General features: G+C 45.7%; 1 protein-coding gene across 2 annotated transcripts in view; it reads left to right on the forward strand.

Moving 5' to 3' along the window:
• LOC308218173 (ubiquitin-conjugating enzyme E2 E2) overlaps nt 1-23,128 on the forward strand; it is a gene marked incomplete at both ends in the record, with an annotated part of 320,704 nt that overhangs the window by 261,331 nt on the left and 36,245 nt on the right. Inside the window, 3 exons of one of the 2 annotated variants that reach the window (XM_080611909.1) lie at nt 14,893-15,066; nt 17,111-17,289; nt 19,335-19,385. The exons of the other annotated variant lie outside the window; for it this stretch is intronic. Of the exons in view, the coding sequence (XP_080468035.1) occupies nt 14,893-15,066; nt 17,111-17,289; nt 19,335-19,385 (404 nt within the window). Of the gene's footprint in view, nt 1-14,892; nt 15,067-17,110; nt 17,290-19,334; nt 19,386-23,128 lie in introns of those variants that run through there. 2 annotated transcript variants of the gene reach the window in all.

Here is a 23,128-nt window from a genome sequence, read left to right on the forward strand (position 1 = left end):
TGGAAGCATCTTATTCATGGTTGCTAGCTCTGTAAATACATATTAAGATCCACCCGCTCCACTGCTTTCTGGCAGCCTCATCGCCTCTCAACTCCGCTTTAATTTAGATTAATGCTCCATCCTAACTTCAACCCCAAAATACCCCTCTCCCCCTTTTCCCTTTGGGGAGAGACCCGAGAAGGGCCCTACGGGCACCTCAGCCGCAGTGATGATTTTGCTGCGTTGCTAAATTAAGTCCCTGATTAAGGCCGGCGCGCTGCGAGCTCCCCCTCCTGTCGCCGTACGGCTCCGCTTGGCTCGGCTCGGCTCCGGTGATACCTGCAGGAGAGCACAAGGATGCTGGAGGGGATGGCGGGGCTAATTTTGAAGGAGAAAAGCTCCGGAAAGGAATGGAGCACTACCAGGGGAGGCCTGGCATTGAAAAACTGGCATGTCAGAAAGCAAAGCAGCTTTATGTTGCGCACTAGAGCCTTCATGGGCTGTGATGATAAAATTGTCTGGCACGGTGTAACTAGCCTTTGCCAGAACATCACTTATTTTAAACAATTGCATCTTTAAGAAGGAAATAAATGCTCAAATTACAAGAAAATCCCTTGTTCCTCTGCTGTCTCTGCATCTTCCCTTGTAACAGTTTAACTCAAAGGGCCTGGGTTCTAAGGAGAGAACAAAATTTTTCGGAGACTGTAAGCTCGCCCCTGAGGCACAGAGGAAGAGAGCACAGAGTAGTGCTGACAGGGGGCCCCACATGTATTGTAGTCAGAATAGTTTTGCTCAGGGTCCCCTCATCTATGTTTTATAGCTGCAGCATGTATTTATACAGCAGGAGGATGGGCAGAACCCTGTGTACTGTACACCAGGCGTGAGAGATTGGAGACCCACATCCAGAAGCACATTTGCTGTGGATGCTACTGAAGCTCATCTTCACACACAGCATCTTGAGAGCATTTTAAGAAGGAATGGGTTTTCCAAGTGAAAACTCTGCTGAGAAATCCTCAACAGCCAGTATTGCCAGACATGAGGCAATCACTGAAAGTCTGCCCTTCCGTCTGACATGGTTTAGAGCCCAATCACATGGTGAAGCTGAGCAGAACAAGTCCAAGAGTTTCCTCTCACTCTTTTTCAGATGTAGGATGCACTGTGAACCAACCGCTCAAAGTGCTTAGCTGTTTCCTTGTTTACAAACCAGAGGCAACACTCATTTGGAGGGAGGGGAAAGGGAGAAATTGGATTCAGGCTCCTCTTGAATGTGAGCTGAGAACTGTAGCTAAAATGGAACAAGAGGAGCATCATTTGGGGTGAAAGTGAACCTAAGCACAGGACAATTTTACCTGTGTCCTTCTGCAACTTCCCACTCCTGGAAGTACCTGGAGGATGGTCTAAGCCATTGTGCTAGGGTGAGGAGGAAGGAGGACGCAGGAGTGTTGACACGCAGGAGTGTTGACACACAGGAGAGGAGGCTTATCCCTGAAGATAAAGTCATTCATTAAACCTATGCATAGGGTACAATGAATCAAGAAGCTATTCATTTAAGACTGGAGGTGGAAGTAAAGAATTTAGTACATTACTTGTGGGCTTTCACCAAAGCCTAAGCCAAAGTCTGAGAGAGAGCAATGTGTTTGCACAGTTTGCAGCCCAGACAGGGAAATCTGGCACAGCTGAGGTACCACAGGGTAGAAGTTCTTAAAAAATTCCTTCTTCTGTCCTCTCCCATCTCTAGAATCCATCAAGGCCATTCATAGGTCCTTATAGACTATGAAGCACATTTAGACTGTAGGACAAACCACAGTTGTTCTGAGCAAAGACTGTGTGAGTACGTCTGGATGCAAAGTATTGTGGGCTGGAATTGTGAGCTGAGAGATGCATATATGAGGCAGGGCAGAAGGAGAGTATCACACAGGCAGAGAGGAAGACAGCTTTACACCTGGTGTAAAAGCTTTAACCCTTCCAGACCAGAGGTCTGAGTGATGCAGTTTAGAACAGCCAAAACCTCCATTGGGCAGTTGTGGGTACCCCATATACCTTCTACTCCCCAGTCTTTCCATGCATGCTGCAAGCACATCCCATATGACAGGGTCCAAGACAGACTCACAGATTAAAATCTCATCACTGTGAGCTGCTTCGAAAGACCTTTGGAGGTGTAAGTACAGACCAGTCAGTCTCACCTCTGTGTCTGGCAAAATCTTGGAGCAGATTCTCCTGGAAGGCATGCTAAGGCACATGAAAAACAAGGAGGTGGTTGGTGACAGCCAGCATGGCTTCACTGAGGGGAAATCCTGTCTGACCAATTTGGTGGCCTTCTATGATGGGGCTACAGAACTGATGGACAGGGGCAGAGCAAATGACGTCATCTACCTGGACTTGTGCAAAGCATTTGACACTGTCCCACATGACATCCTTGTCTCTAAATTGGAGAGACATCAATTTGATGGGTGGACCACTCGGTGGATAAAGAATTGGCTGGATGGCCGCACGCAAAGGGTTGTCGTCAATGGCTCGATGTCCGGCTGGAGACCAGCAATGAGTGGTGTCCCTCAGGGATCGGTGTTGGGACTGATCTTGTTCAACATCTTTGACGGTGACATGGACAGTGGGATTGAGTGCACCCTCAGCAAGTTTGCCAATGACACCAAGCTGTGTGGTTCGGTTGATATGCCAGAGGGAAGGGATGCCATCCAGAGGGACCTCGACACGCTTGTGAGGTGGGCTGATGCCAACCTTATGAAGTTTAACCATGCCAAGTGCAAGGTCCTACACCTGAGTCGGAGCAATCCCAGGCACAGCTACAGGTTGGGCAAAGAAGAGATTCAGAGCAGCCCTGTGGAGAAGGACTTGGGGGTGTTGGTCGAAGAGAAAATGAACATGAGCCGGCTTCAGTGTGCGCTCACAGCCCAGAAAGCCAACCGTATCCTGGGCTGCATCAAAACAAGTGTGACCAGCAGGTCGAAGGAGGTGATCCTGCCTCTCTACTCTGCTCTCGTGAGACCTCACTTGGAGTATTGTGTGCAGTTCTGGTGTCCTCAACATAAAAAGGACATGGAACTGTTGGAACAAGTCCGGAGGAGGGCCACGAGGATGATCAGGGGATTGGAGCACCTCCCATATGAAGACAGGCTGAGAAAGTTGGGGCTATTCAGCCTGGAGAAGAGAAGGCTGCGTGGAGACCTCATAGCAGCCTTCCAGTATCTCAAGGGGGGCTATAGGGATACTAGGGATGGATATCAGGGGCTGTAGTGACAGGACAAGGCCTCAAACCTAAACAGGGGAAGTTTAGGTTAGATATGAGGAAGAAATTCTTTACTGTGAGGGTGATGAGGCACTGGAATGGGTTGCCCAGGGAAGTTGTGAATGCTCCATCCTTGGTGGTGTTCAAGGCCAGGTTGGATGAGGCCTTGGGTGACATGGTTTAGTGTGAGGTGTCCCTGCCCATGGCAGGGGGGTTGGAACTAGATGATCTTAAGGTCCTTTCCAACCCTGACTATTCTCTGATTCTATGATTCTAAGTACCTTCAAAACAAGTCTATTGAGAAGTATTCACAGTGAGAGTCAGACCCTTCCTCTTAGTCAGAACTCTTCATGAGATTTGGCGGTTTCAGTTGGACACTCATGTTACTTATTACAGTTTCTGAAAGTAAACCAGGTTTTAATCTTAGAAATAAGTGGTGGGGAAACCTTCCAGCCAACAAAGCGAGGTTTGACTCATAAAGGAAGAAAGAACCCTGTTGTTCACAGGCAGCCTCGGAAATCAAAGAAGCCAGAATCCCCACTTCCCCAGCCACCACCTTCGCCAGTGCTGCCTTGGCACCAGGCTCCAGTCCTGAAAATGTGAGTGGGTGGAGTTGTATTTGCAGGCTGGAAGGAGTTCCTGAGCTGACATGCTGCCAGATCCAGGCTTTGTTAACTGTTGCTTGCGCTGTCAGCTGCTGTGATTGTAACGGGAGCATTTTTAATGCGAAAATTAAGAAGAGGCCGTTAGATGAAGCAGGAGCCCTGGGACAGTTTGTAAGTCACAGTTAAGAGAAAGAGATCAGGAGGACTTGTCAAGTTCAAAGGTGTTCATTATTAATGTTCCAGCAGCTGACTTGATGGATTGTCTCTAGACTGTATCCCCTTATTCCTTCCACCTTCTCTCTTAAAGACAAATCCTTAAGACTAATCTCTAGACGGAGGGAAAGACTCTGTAATAGATTATTTCTTATTACTTAGAAATTGGTTAATAATTTACTAATTCAATTTCAGTGTTTCATCCCCCGCTTCAATTAATCTTTAGAATATAAAGTAAATGCTGTTCTTTGTTCTTCCAATGCTAATGAAGACAGAAATTAATGAGGAGACCTGGCCTTGATACCTTTCTAAAGATGGTTTAGCGGCATAGGAGTTAATTTTAATTTTTTAGTGTCTTCTTTTATTTACTTCTTAAACACAAAATCCACCAATAAAAATGAAAGCTGTACAAGCTGGTTATGAGACCGATTTCAAGCATGCTAGACAAGTCTTACTCTAGTAAAATTCTATTTCTTGGCAGAGTGTTACAAAAATCATGCATATCTATAACTCTTCCATTCTGCAGATAAGTATTTTATATAGATACTTTTTACATATTCAAATAAAACAAGATATAGGAACTTTCGTATAGCAAGTCAAACTGCCATCTACTGCTCTGGAATGGTGCTTTAAGATTTAACAGATATAGAGTGATTTGTTTCTAACAAATTGTATATGTGGCTCTGTGGCCATAATGCGTTTCAAAGAGATTTTTTTTAACCACATCTATCAGGAATTACACAAGTATAGTTAGTCCAGCCTCCTGACATCCCTTCCAGCCCTGTTTCCTGTAATTCTAGTACCTTTTGTTTCTTTCTTCTGTTGTTTTTTCCTTACGCTATTACTCCCATCAGCACTCTGAGAACTGCTTCCAGCCCTGCCCATAGCGCTGTACCCAGTCACAGACTGGAGTCTGTGATTGATGGCTGCTTGTCTGCCAACACACAGGTGCAAATTAGGAAACCAGTTCATATTCCAGCCAACAGACTTTTGTTCATGCAGCGTGTTGTGTCATCAGTGGCAGGGGTTTGGACATAAACACTTAGGGCACTAAATGACACATTCTAGTGTTTAGATACTTCTTGCCAAGTGTGATTTCACACCTTGGGAAGGACTAAAAAATCTGTCAACAAAGCTCCAAACAGCAATATTTCTCTATTTTCACTTACCACAAAGTCCTTTTTCTCAGAAGAAAAATTATCATAGTAGCATGTGGTCAAAGTTGATAAGCTTACCTCATGTAATTGCCACTGATAAAGGGAAGAAAACAGTCATTTCCCCCATACATACATACTTGCTTAAGCCTGTTTTGTTACAGAACAACGGTAGCACATTAAGCCGTTTTAATAGCAGAACCAAGATCCTTTCCTGCAATGAAGGAAAAGTGCTGTTCAGCATGGGCTCTGCTATGAGAAATCCTATCAGTCAGTACAGGATTCCTCACAGCATGCTGCTGGCATCTTTTTCCCCATGAACAAGAAGAGCACTCAGATCTGTGTCTAGCTAGAGTTTGCTTCTGAGGGCTGTGTAAGCCATCGCTGGCTGGAAGGCTACATCCAGCTCTGCTACAGGTCAGCACTCATGAGCTTTTTTTGTCTTTTGTCTTTGCACAGGGGCAGGAAATTCCCTATTCATCTTATTCTCTACTTTGCCTTCTAGCACAAGGGAAGGCAGGGCTTGCTGTATGAGGTTGACTTTACAGATTCCTAATTTTATGAAGCAAACACATGTACACAACACAGAGCAGATCCCCAAATCTATAAGAATTGTGAATTGTCCCAGATCTTTGGCAGTAGGGAAGAAAGATTTTCCAAGTGACTGAGTAAACCGATGCCTCCAAAAGCATTGTAAACTGATCCATTAGGCTTGACTTTGAACTACCCTTATTCCAGCATAAATCTGGAGTAAGCCTGCTGAACTTAATAGAGTTATGCCAAGGCAAAATCAGAATCCCTCTCTTCATTTTTTTTCTTTCACTGTGCTAGCTAATCCCATTGCTGTAACAAAACCGAAAAATCCATATATACAAACTCCATTGGCCAGGTTATCTTATTGTAAAGCCTCCAATATATCCCAACCTTATAAAAAATCACTGAAGTGTGACACTGTCCTCTCGCTTGCTTTTCTGATAAGCAGAGATGAAGGGTTGCCAGTAGCACAGAAACTAGAAGATGGGAAAATAATATTTCACAGCAGGGGAAAAAACATAACTGAATGGAGATGAAGGCAGCTAAATTAAAGAAACCCACAATACACGGGTACATGGCCACAACACAACACAAGGCTGCTGCAGAGACATTAAGGCAACCAGAAGATTCTCCTGATGACCATCTTGGAGTTGCAGAAAGCAGCAGCATCACCACTAATGAGTTCCTTCCAAAAATATGCTCTTATTCAATGGCTTGGTTTAAAACAGATTAAACTGGAATCTTATTGACTTCATCAGTCAGTGCATGGGGCCTGATGAGTTTAAATAAAAGGTAAACTGGTGAAATACTGTCATGATAAATGAACCCACAGTTTCCCAGACTGCAGATGACTGTACTGTTTTGTTTGTCATGTGCCACACTGTATATTTAGGAAGGTATCATCTTTCTATGACATCAACGAGAAATAAATGGGCATCTTTTGAGATCAGCAGATGTTTAAAACAAAAATAATGGCAGAATTTAGAAGTGGCATCAAAAACGTGTTAGTCCTGTCTCTGCTATTTGAAAAATCTCCAATTTCCTTGCCAAAAAATTCCTAGGAAAAAAAAAAAAAAATGGTAATATTCCATTTCATTATTAGCTGTTTTTAAAAAATGAGATGAATATGCCTTTCATATCAGCCTATCCTGTAAAGACTGATGGTAGTTTGTAGTTGCAATAGACAAATTCTGAGATTTGCACTGCAAATCTCATTTTTGGGGACACAGCAACTTGTGTGCAATTATTCAAAGAGCAAATGAAAGGATTTTTCTCTGCCCCCCTGACTATACCTGTTAGAGAAAGCACTCCTGACGTCTGCTGTTCAGTGTCTTTTTTCAGCCTCAGTTTGTAAACCAACCCTCCCAGGGTGTGGTATGATTTCCACCCAAAGAGCCACAGAGCTGTGCAGTTTTACTGATACCTTAAACACTGTATTCGGTGTGGGGGGCATGTCCTTCTGACATGCTTTAAACATATACACATGACTGCTTTCTTACCAGCCATGTGTCTCTAGGCTGGGTAAATGTCTTACTAAATCAGGTTCTATGATGTTGATTTTTTTTTTATTTGACTTGGGGTATTGTTCAAAAAAAAAGAAGTTAAAACTCTTAGAAACACAAATTAAATTTATGCAATTATGGTATTGTGTCGTGTTCATATCATGGTAATGCCTAAATACCAGTTAAGCTGTAAGAAGGAAAAGTTGATGTTCAGAGGGTTCCTGTATTTATTATGCCAACTGATGCAATAGGGAGTGTCTCTCAAACTACAGGCCACTGTGGATCAGTGAGGCTGTAGAGCATTTGCTATGTTAGTGGTCCCTTGAGAGAAAGCTGCCTCCATGGCCATTTGCAAGGCACTTCAAGGAGCAGCCTGTAAGCCTAGGAGAAGCAGGAAATAAGAAGACGGAACTAACATAATGGCATTTGCTACAGAAGTAGCCACCATACCACCTCGAAAGAAGGGTAAGAAGGAACTGATTGTCCATTTTGTATGCCTTCCATATGGGAAGATGGGAGAAAAAAAAAACTTGGCTGACAGGACACACTGGCCAAAATTCAGGGAATTACTTGCAGGGAGTTAAGAAAAGCCAGAAACAAGCTTGTAAAGAAGTGGAAAAGGCAAAAAAAAGCAGATAGCCAGGCAAATATGGAGAAAGGCAGTGCTTCAGGCTGTGGAGAAAAGGAAAGAGAAGGAAAAGCCAAAGGGAGAGAAAAGCTGCAATAAATTCTTTGAGAAGGGATTGCAAACATAGCACCAAAGCAAGGTCCTCCTGGTTCAGTCCTAACTCAATGGAAATGTCAAGCAAAAAGATTGTCAGAGCAACTTTGTTACACCACGGATAAAGTTTCCCAAAGCATGTCTGTGCAACAAAAGAGGTGATTGTATTATGCAATGTTATACAATTACACTGGTATAGCTTCTCGTGTGAACACTCTAGAAGTGAGTCTTTCTCCAGTTTTGACTTTTATGCTCTGGAAATGGCTTCAGTTGAACTGGAGACGGTATTTTTAAGTTGGGACAGGAGTTTACATGTAGACTTATGTTTGTTTAATTATATCTGCATAATTGTATTGATGTGAAATGTGCCTCTGTGAACAAAGCCTGAAATATCCAGCTGCCCTTTAGCCCATGACGTTCTTCAGCTTATCAAGAAGTCACATTTCCAATGTGGCTTTTATGGGATTTTCAAATCTTTTATTGATTGTAGGGGAAGAGAGCAAAACAACACAAGGTTATTTAACAACAAAAAAAGAAGCCTTTTACAGATATTCAGAATTGTTTAGGATTCCTAAGCTTGTACTGCATGCAAGCAATTGCTGAAGATGCTACATGGAAATCTTGTGATCATGAATATGAGAAGAGATAATGAGAAAATATAATGTGTGAAGTTTTAGTCCATGCTGTGAACACTTCTATAACCTTTGGCATAATTTCAGAGTTGCCATGGGCCTATATCAGGAAGAAAAAAGGTAGACAATGGCATTTATGATACCTTGAAATGAAGGGTTTTTTTTAATGCTGGAGTTTTAATAGCATAAGCCTTTTTGTTTTAACTATGGATTTTACGTGGCTAATGAAAAACGCATTATCTCTCGATATATACAAAAAATATATAATTCAAGTGTTAAATGCAAGTAATGGTTTAACAATCAGATGCATGTTCTATTCTTTGCTTCCATGTGCTGGTTAGACAAAAAAGAAGAAAAGAAATGCTATATACTGGTTTCTCAAGAACGCAGCATCAGGGATCTGTAAAAGTCTGAGTGATTCTATTGCTTCTTTTTGAAGGGCTCTAATAATAAGGAGGCCTAGGGAGAAAAATTGCAGTTGAAGACCATTGAAGTCTTGAACTGTAGTCAAGCCACAGAGTGAAATTACTGAGCCCTGAACACCTTTCCTGATCTTTCTCTGTTGAGAAGAACCTTTGTTAGATGAGGAGGCAGAGGTTGAAAGACTCAATTGAAATCCTCACTAAATATATTTTCTGAGAAGTTAGGACATGTGGATTTTTTCCCCACATGGACTGACAAATCCACAGAATTGGAGCAGACAGGGAATCACTCAATTTTTCAGTAGAAAGAATAAACTAGAATATTACCAATTCAGCATATGAGCAAGCAAAGCAGATTTTCTTGTACTAGCTCATCTGAGCCAGAGTAACCCATGCTGTGACACTGAAAAATATTTGAAACGGCAGAAAGAAAGGACTGTAGGTGTAAGTATTATTTATATGGTGAGAAACCTTTTTGTCTTGGATACCAGAAAAATAACTTCGTCCACTTATCGCTGAGTTCTTAAATAGCCCATGCAGTACAATTGGCTGACGGACATTTTATTTGTCTTATTGCAGATATGCATCTCCACAATAACTGATTTTCCAGTGTACATCTTCGGAGTCTATAGTCAACCTGTAACATTCTGATGATGGTATGAAAAACACTGTCCTTTTCATCTGAATTTATCAAAGCACCTTACAAAGGCAGAAGCATAAACTGAGTGTACACTATTAATAAGCCATACGTAGCAGTTTTCCCCTCTGACTATTCTGTTGCAAGTCAGAGACACTCTGAAGTTAAGCTTACACCAGAAAAAGATTTATTAGGATAGCTGTGCAGGCAAGACAGTTGTACAGGCAAAATGCAACATCAGGAGGTAGAGTTTGTGCTGGCCAAACAGTATTTTACACCAGCTTTTCCTGGGCCACACCTGGTATTATGCCAGCATAGGAATGTCACAACCTAACCATCTATTATTGTAGTGGAAAGCTTCAACAAGGGATTTGGTCCAGCAGTAGCAATTACCATTGGCCATATAGTGGTGACAAATGAAGAGCAAAGACAAGTTTAAATCATAGAATCATAGAATGGTTTGGGTTGGAAAGGACCTTAAGGTCACTCAGTTCCAACCCTTTGCCATGAGCTGGGACACCTCACATTACACCATGTTGCCCTAGGCTCTGTCCAACCTGGCCTTGGACACTGCCAGGGATGGGGCATTCACAACTTCCCTGGGCAGCCTGTGCCAGTGCCTCACCACCCTTACAGGAATTTCCTGCAAATTAGCACAAGAGTGGCAAAATTGCATATTTGCTTGTTACCATTGCCTCCAGGAGTCCTTTTGTCTGAGTCATGTTGGCCAACACCTCTCCCAGGCTCTTGCCAACAAGGATGCAATTGCCCTGGGCAGGTGTGATTGATGGTAGTCTATCTACTGCTTAATCAAATATAGCCATTCCACTTTCTGAGTTTCTTCTGGACCTGAGTACTGCTGCCAAGGAAAAGTGGTATGTAGAAATTGAAAGCTGATCATGATCAATAACGCAGCAGTTTCTGTAAACTGAAAAAGAAGCAGAAATAGGAAAATATTCTGAACTAGGGGAGCATGCAGTGCCAGAAAAGAAAAGTCAAGGAGTCTGGAATACAGTAATCCAGGGAGCCTGTGTGCAGCAGAGACAGAGAAGAAAAGCAGAGACAGCTACTGCAAGGGACCACTGGGTAGGCAGCATTCTGAAGAAAATCAGATCCATCAGGCACAAAAGGAAGGAAGAGAAAGGCCTAATGAGTGGCTAAGGGTGAAGTCTGTATGTCCACCTCTATTAACGCTTTGAGTCTAACTGCTGATTCACATCATTCTCTACTTTTACAGGAGGGAAAATGAGGATCAGAAATATGGAGTCACTGATAGAGACATAGACAGGGGAAGCATCCTGTATCTCTCAATCCTGATTGCCAAGTACTAGCTATATATCGGGCAAACTGAGAAAGCAGTGAATCATCGTATCTTCAAGGTAAAGCAATTTTAAGGCTCAATCTCATCACCAGAAGCAAGGTAGAAGCCTCTGGAAACACATCTCATGAAATTTCTTACAATGCTGTGAAGCTGAATTGATCTAAGCATCTTCAGGTTTTCAGTTACCAAAATGAACCAGACCATATACCAGGACACGCATAAAAGAAACACGTTAGAAGATATGTACAGTTATATGCAGCTATGCTTCCCTGCTTAAGCTTTCAGAATTGATTGCCAGCCACTCTCCACATGTGTGGGAGTTTGACCAGGATTTTGACAAGGTCAAAACATGTAACAGATCTCAAGTCCTTCTGCCCACTCAACAAGGCCTTCAGAGAGCTCCTAGGACTAGTCTCAAATGAAACTAAAACCAAGCAGGAAATAACAGGGGTCTGACAATGAGGCCTGAACTTTGTTTCCATGACCAAGTCCTCTTTAGCACTGGAATAAGAGAGGAAACAAGTCCTTTTCTGCTTGTGGACCCTTTCATTCCTTTGTGAGGAATTGAAAAAGATGTAACTCTAAGGACTAAGAGCTGTATTGTGTGAGAAAATTACAGCAAGGGACTGCATCATTAAGTTATGGCAGGATAACTGTGAGCAGAAACTGAAGAGTGACCCTGTAAATTCGCTACCCTTATGTCGCATAAATGAGTCACTTGTGTTTTGACTGTTACATTTGCTCTCATTTGAATGCAGTTCCTTCCTCTTTTGGCCCAATTAACTTTATTCAAATAGCTGTGTCATAAGTCCTGAGCCTATAGTAGCTTTTCCTTGCTACCTCACCTTGTACTACAGGGTCACACAAAAAGGACAGTGTGTCATCAGAGGACTGTGTGAGATATCAGCATGTGTATGGCTTGCAAGTGTGACATTATCAGCAAGCTGACATTAGGAGAGCCAAACAGATGACCATTTCTTTTTTGCTCCCCCACAAAAGGCTTGACACAAAACTCACTGGAATTTGTGGAAATATAAGCTGCTTTGGCTCAGCCCCAAACAGACCAGCCAGGAATAACGCTGAAAATGTATCTGGAACTGAGATGGTACAACAGAACTAATCCCAGTCACCTTCCTTTAGCAGGAGGCTCACAGTGATTTGAATGGGCTAGCTTCTGTTGTGAATTAAGCTCAAAGCCCCAAAGGAACTCGATTCCAGTCATCTAGCTTTGCAGCCTCCTCCAAACTTGACCCAGAGGGAAAAGTGACTAACCCTATTCAGTCGCTACACTGAGCTGGTGCCATTGATTAAAAAAACTTGGGGCACAGGGAAAATGAATAATCTGGGTCAGTCTTTCTCTGCAAGTCCTCTCCCCAACTAATAAAGGAAAGTAAGGAGACAGTGAGAGGAGGCACTGATAAGAAGGAAAGTTCACCTGATAAAGTGCGCACACTTCACAGAAAAGGAAGCAGATCAGTGAGGTTTTGTCAAAACTCCCAAACCGGGAAAAGATTGGATTAGAGGAGCTAGTTCTCCTGTTTGCTGGAAAAAGGATCATGTTCTACACTCACTTCCAGTTCTTCAGTGTCCATGCAGGGCTGAGAGGACAATCATGGGTGGGAGTAAGGCAAGCTGCAAAAACATTTCTGGCCATAGAAGTCAGCTTCTTGGCTCCTCTCTCATCAGGGCTATAGGTAGCACAGGAGAACAGCCCATTATCTGGTCCTAGCCATGACCTAGGGAGTGAGTCATAAAATGGGAGTTGCCACTGTAACAGCTGCTTAAGCGATGACATTACTAGGTGCTTTCAGCAAATGCATTTTTGGGTAGGCTTCAAAGTAAATAACCGCTGCTGCTGGTTATCATAATGTTACTTTGAACAGGGTTACCAAGGACTGTGTGCTGCAGAAAAGGTTAGTCTGCAGATAACCCCTTACCAAGGTTATTAGCATAATAAAAGAAAACGGTGTATGTGATATTGTAACAATCTCTAAGTTTTCCCTGCCCATTACAATAGAAGTAGAGGGCTTTCATTATTAATATTAGTTGTCTCATTTGACTTTGGTGCAGGTTTCCTGTGTTGACAGGAAAGGGTTGAAGGTTTGTTTGTGATGAAAGCGAAGATTTTCTGGTTTTAAGAAAGCAGTTCTATAAGCAGTGAAATTTATGAAGCCTGATCACCTTGCTCGGTGTCCTCTCATCTTGCATGTCACCTGGCGTGTACCATGCTGTACCACCATCCTCCACAGCCTACTGGGGTAGTTAAGAGAATGCTGACAGAATAGCTAGTTGCTGTTAAATACATAGGAGCTGAATTCTGCCCCCCTTTCATCAGTGAGGGGCATGAAGTGATGAGATCACCTGCCTTTATGTAAATGCCTGTTTTCATTACACTTATTATGTCTTTGAGGCTGTTGTCAATGGCAGAGATGCCAAAGCTCCACAGCTACTGAAGGGAAGGATGACCATGGCTTCCCAAGTGTTATTCCCATAGGTCAAACTGCACAGGTTGGCTCTGCCAGCAAGCTTTTGGAGGATAATTCACCGAGGCAGGCCTAACACATGGTACTAGAGGTGATAAAGACTAAAGAGGAAGGTTAGCAAAAAAACCCCAACAATCTCCAAACCCAAAACAAAACCACACAAAGACCAGGAAGTGTGACACTTCACTGGAATTCCCTTTTGTCAGGATGACTCTGACAGTGTCACTGTTGTACCTAGCTAATGCTCAACCTAATAGAAGACAACGCAGCAGGTTTGTGGGGACTGTATGTAGTTTGGCTATTGACCTAGGAGAAATGAGGTGCTACTGTGTGCAGAAAATGGAGGAGGGAGAAAGAGTGAGAATGAGGAGAGAAGCAGCAAATGCAGAGGTCCAGGAAAACAGAGGAGAGTGACAAAGACTGCCCCTGCGTGGGTGTCCTCTCCAGGGGCATCTCTGGCTCAAGGATTACTGGATATAAACATTGAAAGATCAGTGCCACGACCTTGTGGTGAGTCACAAACGCGTGAAGCTGCTGTCCAACGGCAGAGAGCCTCAGCATCCCCAGGCTTACAGCTGGCCTAACACCACTTTTCTTCAGTTCCCAAGGGTCCTCGAAAGAAGTTACAGGCATCCATTACCCTACCCAACCGGGGGGATCCCGGGAGCAGGCAGCACCTGGCAGCGTGGGGTGGGAAGCCAGGGCTCCAGGAGGAGCCCCCCTCGGCTGTCCCCCGACCTCCCAGTCGCTATGAAGAGGAAACGTCTAGCCCCGGGGTGTCCCTTCCTTTCCCCCCGGTCCCCCGCCGCTCCGGCGGCCCCAGTTTTGCAACGGAGTCCCCGGGACTCTCAAGGAGTCATGTCGCGACAGTGCTCTGTCGAGGCAGAAGCCGCGTTCCTGCGGATAACCTCAAGGTCCTCCCTCGGGAGGAAGAGCGACAATACAAACTCCCGTCCATTACCGGGATGCGCGGTGTTGACAGTCATAGTATTTTCGGCCACTGAAGATACCCAGCAATGCGACAGGCGACCCCTCGATCGGCGGCACGGAGCCAAATGTGCCCCAGAGGAGGTCGGTGGGAACGCCGATCCCTATTGTCCCTTCACGAGTGGATCCGGCAGCGCCGCGGGAGCACACGGAGCGGGGGGGGACCACGCGTGTGCTGCGGGTGGCGGGTCGCTCCGGCCAAATCGCTTTTCTCCGTTCGGTGGGCAGGGAGGGAGAGATCGACAGGCAGAGGTGCGGGGAGATGAGTAAAATGCCTCGCAAATACAATACGCCGCTGTGCCCTTCCCGCAGGCGAGCTCCCCGTCAGGGGACTCGGGAAAATAAAAGAGAGGTGAGAAAAGAATCCCTAATACTTGAACCTTCGGGAAATTGAAGGGGGTTTTTCCCGGTACCGCTGCCAAGCCCAGGATTTTTGTTTTCTCTCCCAGCATGCGTTGATGACATCACGAAGTGCCCCTTCTTTGTGTGTCAGTGATGTCACCAAGTGCAGTGTGGGGGACAATGGAATCCTGAACTCCGGGCGAGTGGGAAGCGGCTGTTCCTGCTGCGGGTTCGGCGCTGAGCCGGGGGAGGAAAGGGAGGACACAGCTGCTGCTTTGGGGCTGAAACAGGTGAGAGACGGGGAAAGATGCCGGGGATTCCTTTCGACTTGCCGGGGGGGGGGGGGGTGACTTTGGGCTGGGCTCTTTTTTTTCACACACACACACCCTCGAATTCCCCCTTATTGCTGAGACAGGTGAGAAGTTGCTGCTGCTGTCGGAGGGACAAAGCAGGTGAGGCAGGGAATAAGCTTTGGGGTTGAAACAGTTGTAAGAATAGGAGGAAAGCGAGCACACACACACCCCCAGCCTGGTAGCCCCACTCAGCATTAAAGAAGCATCCCGGGAGCTTGCCCCCGCTCCCAGCCACCTGCCTCGACCGCGTCCCTGAGGGGCTCTTGCACGGAAGCAGAAGAAGAGCCGCGGAGGGCGTTTATCCCCCCGCCGCCCCGCCACCCTGCAGGTTACTTTCCAGAGGGTTTCCATTAAAAACTCCCGTCCCCCTCCGGGCGCCCCTTTCCCGCTGGAGCAGGATGGGAACACGCGGTGCCCTCGGGACCCCACTCTCAGCTCCCGGCCCCTGCTCCGCGTGAGGCAGCGGGTGCGTCGCGGCCCCACCGCCCCTCAGCCCCGCTCGGCGGTGGGGGAGCAGCCAGGGAAGCCATTGCCTGTTTAATAGTTGCTGTTGCAGCACTTCCGCTTCTCTCCCAGCGAGAGAGACACGAGTGGCCAGGCCCAGCCGCACCGAGGAGGAGCAGCCAGACACAAAGGGAGAGGTAGGGGGACGGGGCAACCCCCCGCTGCCCTCCCCGCCGGCCAGCGGGGGTAGGGGCGAGGGGCAGGGCCGGCCGCGGCCCGGCGATGGGGCGGGAGGCGACAGAGCCGGTGGGGCAGGGGGATCGCGCCCGGGGCTGTCAGGTACCGCTGTCCCCCTGGCCCTGCGGGCCCGCGGCCGGGGGAGCTCGGCCGGGCCCCCCTGCTCCCGGCGCAGGGGCGGCAGCGCTGGCGGCCCGGCGGGGGCAAGGGGGCTCCCCAGGGGCCCTGGGAGGGAAGCGGCCGTGTTCCGGCCCCCCGGCCCGCTGCTGCCCTGCCGCCGCTCGCCTCGGGCCCGCGGCTGCCCCCCTCGCTGCCGCCCTAACTCTCCCGGGGTGCCCTGCCTGCACCCCCCATCCATCTCGACGGCTTTTCGCCCCTCTTGGGTGCGGACCTGCCCTTGGTACCCCACTGTGCTTGTGCTCTTGCCCCGTGCCCCCTAGGTGCTCGAATGAGACTGGGCTGTCTCCCCCCGACACCCCCCGGCACTCTCCCTGCCACCGGCCTCCCCAGGCCCTCCGCTCTCACCCCTTGTAGGCCCTGGCCCATCTCCTCCCCCCTGGCACCCTCCTCAGCACAGACCCGGTGTTCCCTTCCCCCTTTGCTTGCATGTCCCTCGGTGCAGAGGGCCTCAGGGGGTCCTTTCCATGCACCCGACTCCCTGCTTAGCCATTCCCATCTATTCCCCCTCTTCCTTGCCCCCCCCCCCCCCCCCCCCCCCCGCTCCCAACACCCAATCCAGCAGGCAGGGGTTTACCCACCGCAGGTCAGAGATCCTGGTTCAGGGTCTCCCCCCTGTTGCCAGTGATGCCCCACTTCCATTTTAGTGCTGGCGACGGTCACCCCCCTTCCAGCCCCATCCCTTCCCACCTCCCCCACGTGCCTCCCGGGAACCCAAGGGACCGGAGCTGTTCCATTTTTATCTCCTACACCCCTAGGCTGGATAGTGGTGGGTGGTGATGGCTCCTCTTGTGTGTGCAGTTTGGGGGAGATTAGAAGGAATTGTGTTGAGCTTCCCTGATCCTCACAGTCGTCCTCCTTCCAGTCTCTTCTCTCATTTCGCACATGCTTTCTGAGAGGAAGCTTTAAAAGTCTCTTTTTCCCTCCTAATCTTCGGTGTTACTAGTGCAGGGGAGGCTACTGCTCCTGCTGGTTCGACCATAGGGGCCTGAACAGGAGAGGCAGACACGAGGACCCTTTAAAAGGAGCATGGCCCAAACACAGAGCGAGATTGTCAGCAGCCTTTCTCTGTGTGTTTGTGTTCATTGTTTGTTCCCCACGCCCCATGGTGTCTCCTCTCCAGGTTGGGGTGTGTGGTGGGGGGGTCGCTATGTCGGATGACGATTCGAGGGCCAGCACCAGCTCCTCCTCATCTTCATCCTCCAACCAACAGACAGAGAAAGAGACAAGCACACCTAAGAAGAAGGAAAGCAAAGTCAGCATGAGTAAAAACTCTAAGCTGCTATCTACCAGTGCCAAGAGGTGAGGCTGCAGTCGGTTTTCTCACCAATTCGCTGCATCTTCTTTCCTTCTTCCTTGTATTTTGCTCTATTCCCCACTGCTCCCTTGCTGCTCCCATTCCTCATCTCTAGCCCTCGAGATCAGCCTTTCCACACGAAGCTGCCATTGTCTCACTTTTTTCAGTCTTGGTGCAGCAAGTGTCTGCCCAACTTCACTGCTCTCTGCTCTCTCTTCCTGCTTCTTCCTCTTCCATCCCAAATATTTTACTGCCTTTTCTTCCTCCAAGATGTTATTCTGTCCCTCAGTTATTCCCTGTCTCTTCCTTTTTCCTTATTGGCATCACTTACAGGGATGGTGTAGGATTGGCATGTAGGACCTTAATTCCTTCTCTGCTGCTGGAAGCTATGTGGTCCTGAGCAAGGCGTTGCATTTTGATGTCAGTTCTGTAGGTTGGAATTGATCTAGAGTGACTTTTTGCTTCTTTGGTGATCAGTTAATGTTTGTGAAGAGCTTTGAGTTTGCTTGCTCTGGGGGAGTGCACTCTAATGCAAGTGGTGTAAGATAGCCCCAAATCTTTTCCACCAAATATTACTGTTTTGCTGTCTGATCATCACTTATATTGAATTTTATGTGTATGGTTGGCTGTTGACTGGAATAAATAATCCACAGCAGGTTCACCTGTGGACATTCTGCTCTAAAGTAGCCCGGAATAATGTGTGCATGGGGAAGGGATTCCTGCATAGAACAGTAGTTTCAGAACAGCTACATCAGTCAGATTTCTTCACCTGGACAAAGTTTTGGAACCACTTAGTTTTTACAAGTTACCCATTCCCATTGATCTGTGTTTCTTCTGGTTCAACACCATCTTGCTCCAGGGAGCTAAACTGACAAATGAAAGTTTCCAAGCAAATTTGCAGTACTTCAGCAAGAACAATAAGCTGCCTCACTGAACAGTTTTGCCAGGCAGCACAGAAAGGGTGTATTTGTAGGTGTTAAAAGTGACAGGGGTTAAATGCAAATGCCCTTCCATGTAACTAAGTTCTCTGTGGCCTCGTAGAATTTAGGCAGTTTGGTTATTCCAGATCTCCACTCAGCAAGTTACCATGGCAAATGTGACATAGGTAGTGGCAAGTGGTGTTTATATATTGTGCCCTTAAATGTTTTAAAAAGAAGGTTGTAAGCTACCTAATATGACAGAGGCTGTGGCTCTCATGTACGAGGCAAAAGAAGCTGGCTGATCTTAAAGGAAAAGGAAGGCAGGCTGAGTGCTGGGTGGGGAAATCTGGAGGGGAAGCCTGAGTGACAGTAATGGACTCCAGGGAAGGGGATGATAGCTGGTTGGGTGTTTTGTGGCAAAAGCAGTGTGAGCCCAGAATAGTCTGGGCAGAGAGGACAGGGTGTTGTCTGAACATGGTGAAGAGAGGGAGCGTCTGGAGTCCTGAGGGAGGGGACCCAGGGATGTTGTGTGGTTTTTGAGGGTGAAGAGAGGGGAGAATTTAAGGAGGCAGGAATGTGCAGGAGCCTTGGAAACAGATATTCACCTTCCCTTAAGTGTCCTTGGGAATGGCGCAGTTATTCACTCCCTTGGGGCTGGTGTTTTTTCTCAGGATGGTGATGGGAAGCTGAGGGGGGAAAGGGGAGAGGCAGTTCGGCAATGACTGTTTCTCTTGCTCCAGCAAGACAAAATTCCTTTTCAAAGTGCCGTTTCCTCCTCGCACTTGGTGCATCACATTTGCAGAGGTTTTCCCTCATTTACAGGCTGGTTGGCAGAGTGAAGCAGATAGTTTTTTCCACTGCCCCTGTGTGGCTGGCATCCTCAGGGGAGCACACAACTGTGCACCTGTCTGGGTTCAGTGCACTGTACCTCTCTGCTTTTCTGCCAGTCTCTGTTACAAGGTGCCTGTCCTGCTTAGTGTGTTTGGACTGGTGGGAGGCTGCAGCTGAGAGCGCCTCTCTCTAACGCAGTGTTGCAAACACGGGGTGACAATATGTCTGTAAGGTGTATGTGTTAACTGCTGTCCCACACAGTGACTTACCTTTGTTCCCTCTTGCTTTTATTGCCACAGGATTCAGAAGGAATTGGCTGACATCACCTTAGATCCACCCCCCAACTGCAGGTTGGTGTCGATTCCTTACCTGAGGAGGGTGGGGGAAGGTGAGGGGCTGAAGTGTGCCTGCATGTGTTGTAACTCTCATCAGAGGCTCTGGATAAAGCAGAGAAATGGCTGTTTAGGTGGCTACAGTACTCTTGTGAATGCTTGGATGACATTAGTTTCCAGGTGTGGGGGTCCTCCAGAGATTATATGTTTTGATGCAAGTTTTGTATTTGTTTTGGGGATTGTTTTGGTTTGTGGTTTCTTTGTTTGTTTGTTTTGTTGCTTTTTAAAACAATTTCATTTTAATCTATTACATTGTAGTGTGTGTCTATTTCTGAAACTCATGTATGAAGAACAGTGTGAAAACTTTCTCCTTGTTTGTTTTTTTTCTGGTTTATACATCTAATGCCTGACTGCACTAATCTTATATAAATAAGAGTCCTGCCAAGGAACAAGAGAATAGTAAAACGCTACGAGCTTTTTAGCTCAGTGTTCTGTTGTGAACAGTAACTTACAATGGAAGAGAAGTGTGAATTCGTCACTCAGTGGGTGCCCTACAGGAGCACACATGTTAGCTGATGAAATAAAAAGCAGGGTTATTCTGCTGCTGTTTATGGGGCAGCTTGGTTTTAAGTATGTTTAAAAAGCTTGTACTGTTTGTTTCAAACATACAGCAGATTGATTTCGTTCATTGCATGGTGACCTGCCTGAGCCTATGCATTTGGAAAGGAGATGGTACTAGTGTAATATCTTTGGTCGTGCTTGCTCATTCAAAAGGAAAGTGGCTTTTGGTCTGATCTGTGTTTGCTGCAGTTGCCAAAGCACCACTCTGTTCCTGTCTTCTTGCTGTGGCTGAGATTTGAGGCCTTTTGATGTTTGTAATAGCAGAAATCAGAGAAAAAGCTGTTTATAAATAACCATTTAAGTTGGTCTTTTTAGTATTGAGTTTCCACCAGAAATGCACAATAAGCTTTTTATTGAAGATTTTGCTGCTGTTAGCCTGTAGGGAGGAATTAGCACAAGAATTAGCTTGACAGGTCCAGAGCCATTCTTTTGGTACGAGTCCCAAGGATCATAATTAATGAAAGGAGGGATGGGATGAGGCATGTGAGTGGAGGTCTAGGCTGATATGGGGATTTTTGTGCTGTTTGGAAGATAACTGATGAGCTCTGAAATCTTTAGCCGTGACAATATTGGTTCAGTGACAGTAATGACTACCTGAATATTACAGGAATTTCCAGCTTGTGGGCTGGAGGTGTCCTGTCTGTATCTTGGCTTCGTGTCAGGATGAAGTCCACAAGCATTCCCCTCCTCCTCACACGATAACCTGATTTTTGTGGGAAAGAAACCCAGAAGCACAGCTCAGTAAGACAATGTGACTTGCTTTCTAGAAAGCTGACTCTGAATGATCAAGGTGCTGGGGCCACAGTCTAAGCTTTGCAATATATATGTATATATAATACATATTTATAAATATTTCTAATGGTAAAAATTAGTTCATAGTTCAAGTAATGATAAATCTTCACCCATAATGCAGTTACAAGTATCCTGCATTCCTTATGACCTTCAAATGAGTGACAGTGAAGGCTGACAACTCTTGCAAATAATATGTGAAACTGGTGTAATTGTTTCTGTCTCTTAATATGTTGATGGGTAGGAAAACGTGAGTGGAGGGATTTGCGTGTGTGTGTGACCAGACGAGTTTTGGTATTGTTCATCTTGGGGTGAAGTCATCCTATTTCAGTAAAGACAGTGCTGAGAGTGAAGAAGGGCATCTCTGCTTATGGCTAACGAGGCTCGAATTGCGCAGTGAAGCACTGGGAGTTTGCTTCTATAGCAGCTGGTTTGTAAAAAGGGTAGGCAGGTGTCGATTGCCACAACAGTGAGTTTCAGCTATTGCACTTCCACCTTTTGTAGAAAAAGAAATAGAAGTAGTCAGTTTGTGAGAGTGAGGAGACTTGTGAGCAAGCGACTCGTTGCTGCGTGATGTTTGAAGGTTGCCAAAATTTGCTCTGGGGAAGCCTGTGAACAGTGTCACTGCTTTTATTTTTTTTTTTTTTTTCTAAATATATAGTTACAGAACTTAGTTTAAATTTCCTGCCCTCGTGATATCACTTATCCTTGCCTTTCCTTTGACTTCCCTGCCTCTCATCTCTGCTGCCTTTGTGCCCTTACAGACCTTTTTCAGGTCTCACTGGAGGGCAGCCCTCCTTTTGGGCATCTCGCTCTCTTTTGCAAGACTAATCTCAAAACTTATCTGTTCAGGGAGCTATGTATGATACCAGGTGCTACCTATTCTCCTGTCAAGGGTGCCAAGGTCTCGGAAGTCAGATTTTAAAATGTGTATCTGAAACTGTGTCCTGTGTTACCTTGGAAATGTCATATTCTTTTCCTACTCGGCATTTGTTCTTGCACCCTCACCACCATCTTTGTATTTTCCCCTGTTCTGTGCTGTGCCCAGTGTTTGATAGTAGTTCATTGTTGGCTGTGCTTTGATTTTTTGCCTCATTGCAGAGTGCAGTGGTTCTTCCAATCTTATAGCAGTAATGGGAGTTCAAGGTATTGAACACATCTCAGAGCAGCTCTGCATATATTTTCTTCAAGAAAAAGCTTTAGGTTCCAAATGATTTTTAATAAAAATGGTTTTATTTTTCTTCTTATAAAACAGCACATTTAAGATGCAATTAGAAATAATGACAGCCATTTGGTATTTCAAATAAAACAAATAAACCAAATGAAATTGGTTTTCAATTTAGTTTCATTTTAATTTTTGTAGGTTGCAGTGACCATATTTTGTTGTGTGTAACCCACAGATCATCTGTCTAAAAAAAAAAAAGCCAACCCCAAAACCCAAATGACAAGCACACTCAGCACCCTGTGATTGAGCAGCTGTGTGGGTTTTACATGTATGCGGGTAATATGAGGGGAAGTTTATCCCAGAACTTCCTCTCCCTCTAAATAGTTTCCCTGGTTCTGGTTTTCCATAGCTTATTTCTGTCCCTCATGTGCTTACCTGTGCTCATTCCTCATTGACTGCTTCATCATCTCTTGTAGTCCTTTTGCCCTTCATGTCTCCCTCCCCCAGCTGTGATTTGCTTTTATGCAGGCTTGTACAGTTACTCGTACAGAGGTGCAGAATATATGCACAGAAACACAGTCTATGTTTGGCCTGCATTCAAAGAATAGATTTTTGAACTTGAAGACATTTTCTGAAAAGATACGTTTAATACATGTCAGAGATTTATGGGTTCCTGATGGAAGCAATGCTATCCTCATAAATGTCATAGTGTAGTGTATGTGTGCATTTGTCTGCTTCTGGTTTTTATTCCTCTTTATCATTTTCAGTAGGCTGGCATTCTAGAGCTCTTTAATTTCTTGTCCAGAAGTTGATTTGACTTCTGATATTAATACTGGGTTATGAAAGTTAAATGTGGCTTTCAAGTTCAGAAGTCGGTTAGTGGCTAATATGAATTGGAGAATAATTGTTTGGACCTAAACCGTTTTAAATCTTTTGAGTACCTGGTGACTTCTTCTCCTACTGTTTATTATATCAGAAAGTTATAACTCTTGTTTTATAACTCAAGGTACCTAGAGACTTTGGACTTCTGGTCTTCTGTATATGTTGGTGATGGAGGTGTATGTTACGTCTTTGCTTTGGGTCATGGGTGTCTGCATCCATGCATGTCTGCAGATGTCAAAGTGCAGTTTCATCTTGCTATGTAGGCAGACCTGATCTTTGGATAACACTTATAAGTATTGTGCCA

This window comes from Psittacula echo (assembly GCF_963264785.1).
Source record: "Psittacula echo genome assembly, chromosome: 2".
Lineage (NCBI taxonomy): Eukaryota > Metazoa > Chordata > Aves > Psittaciformes > Psittacidae > Psittacula > Psittacula echo.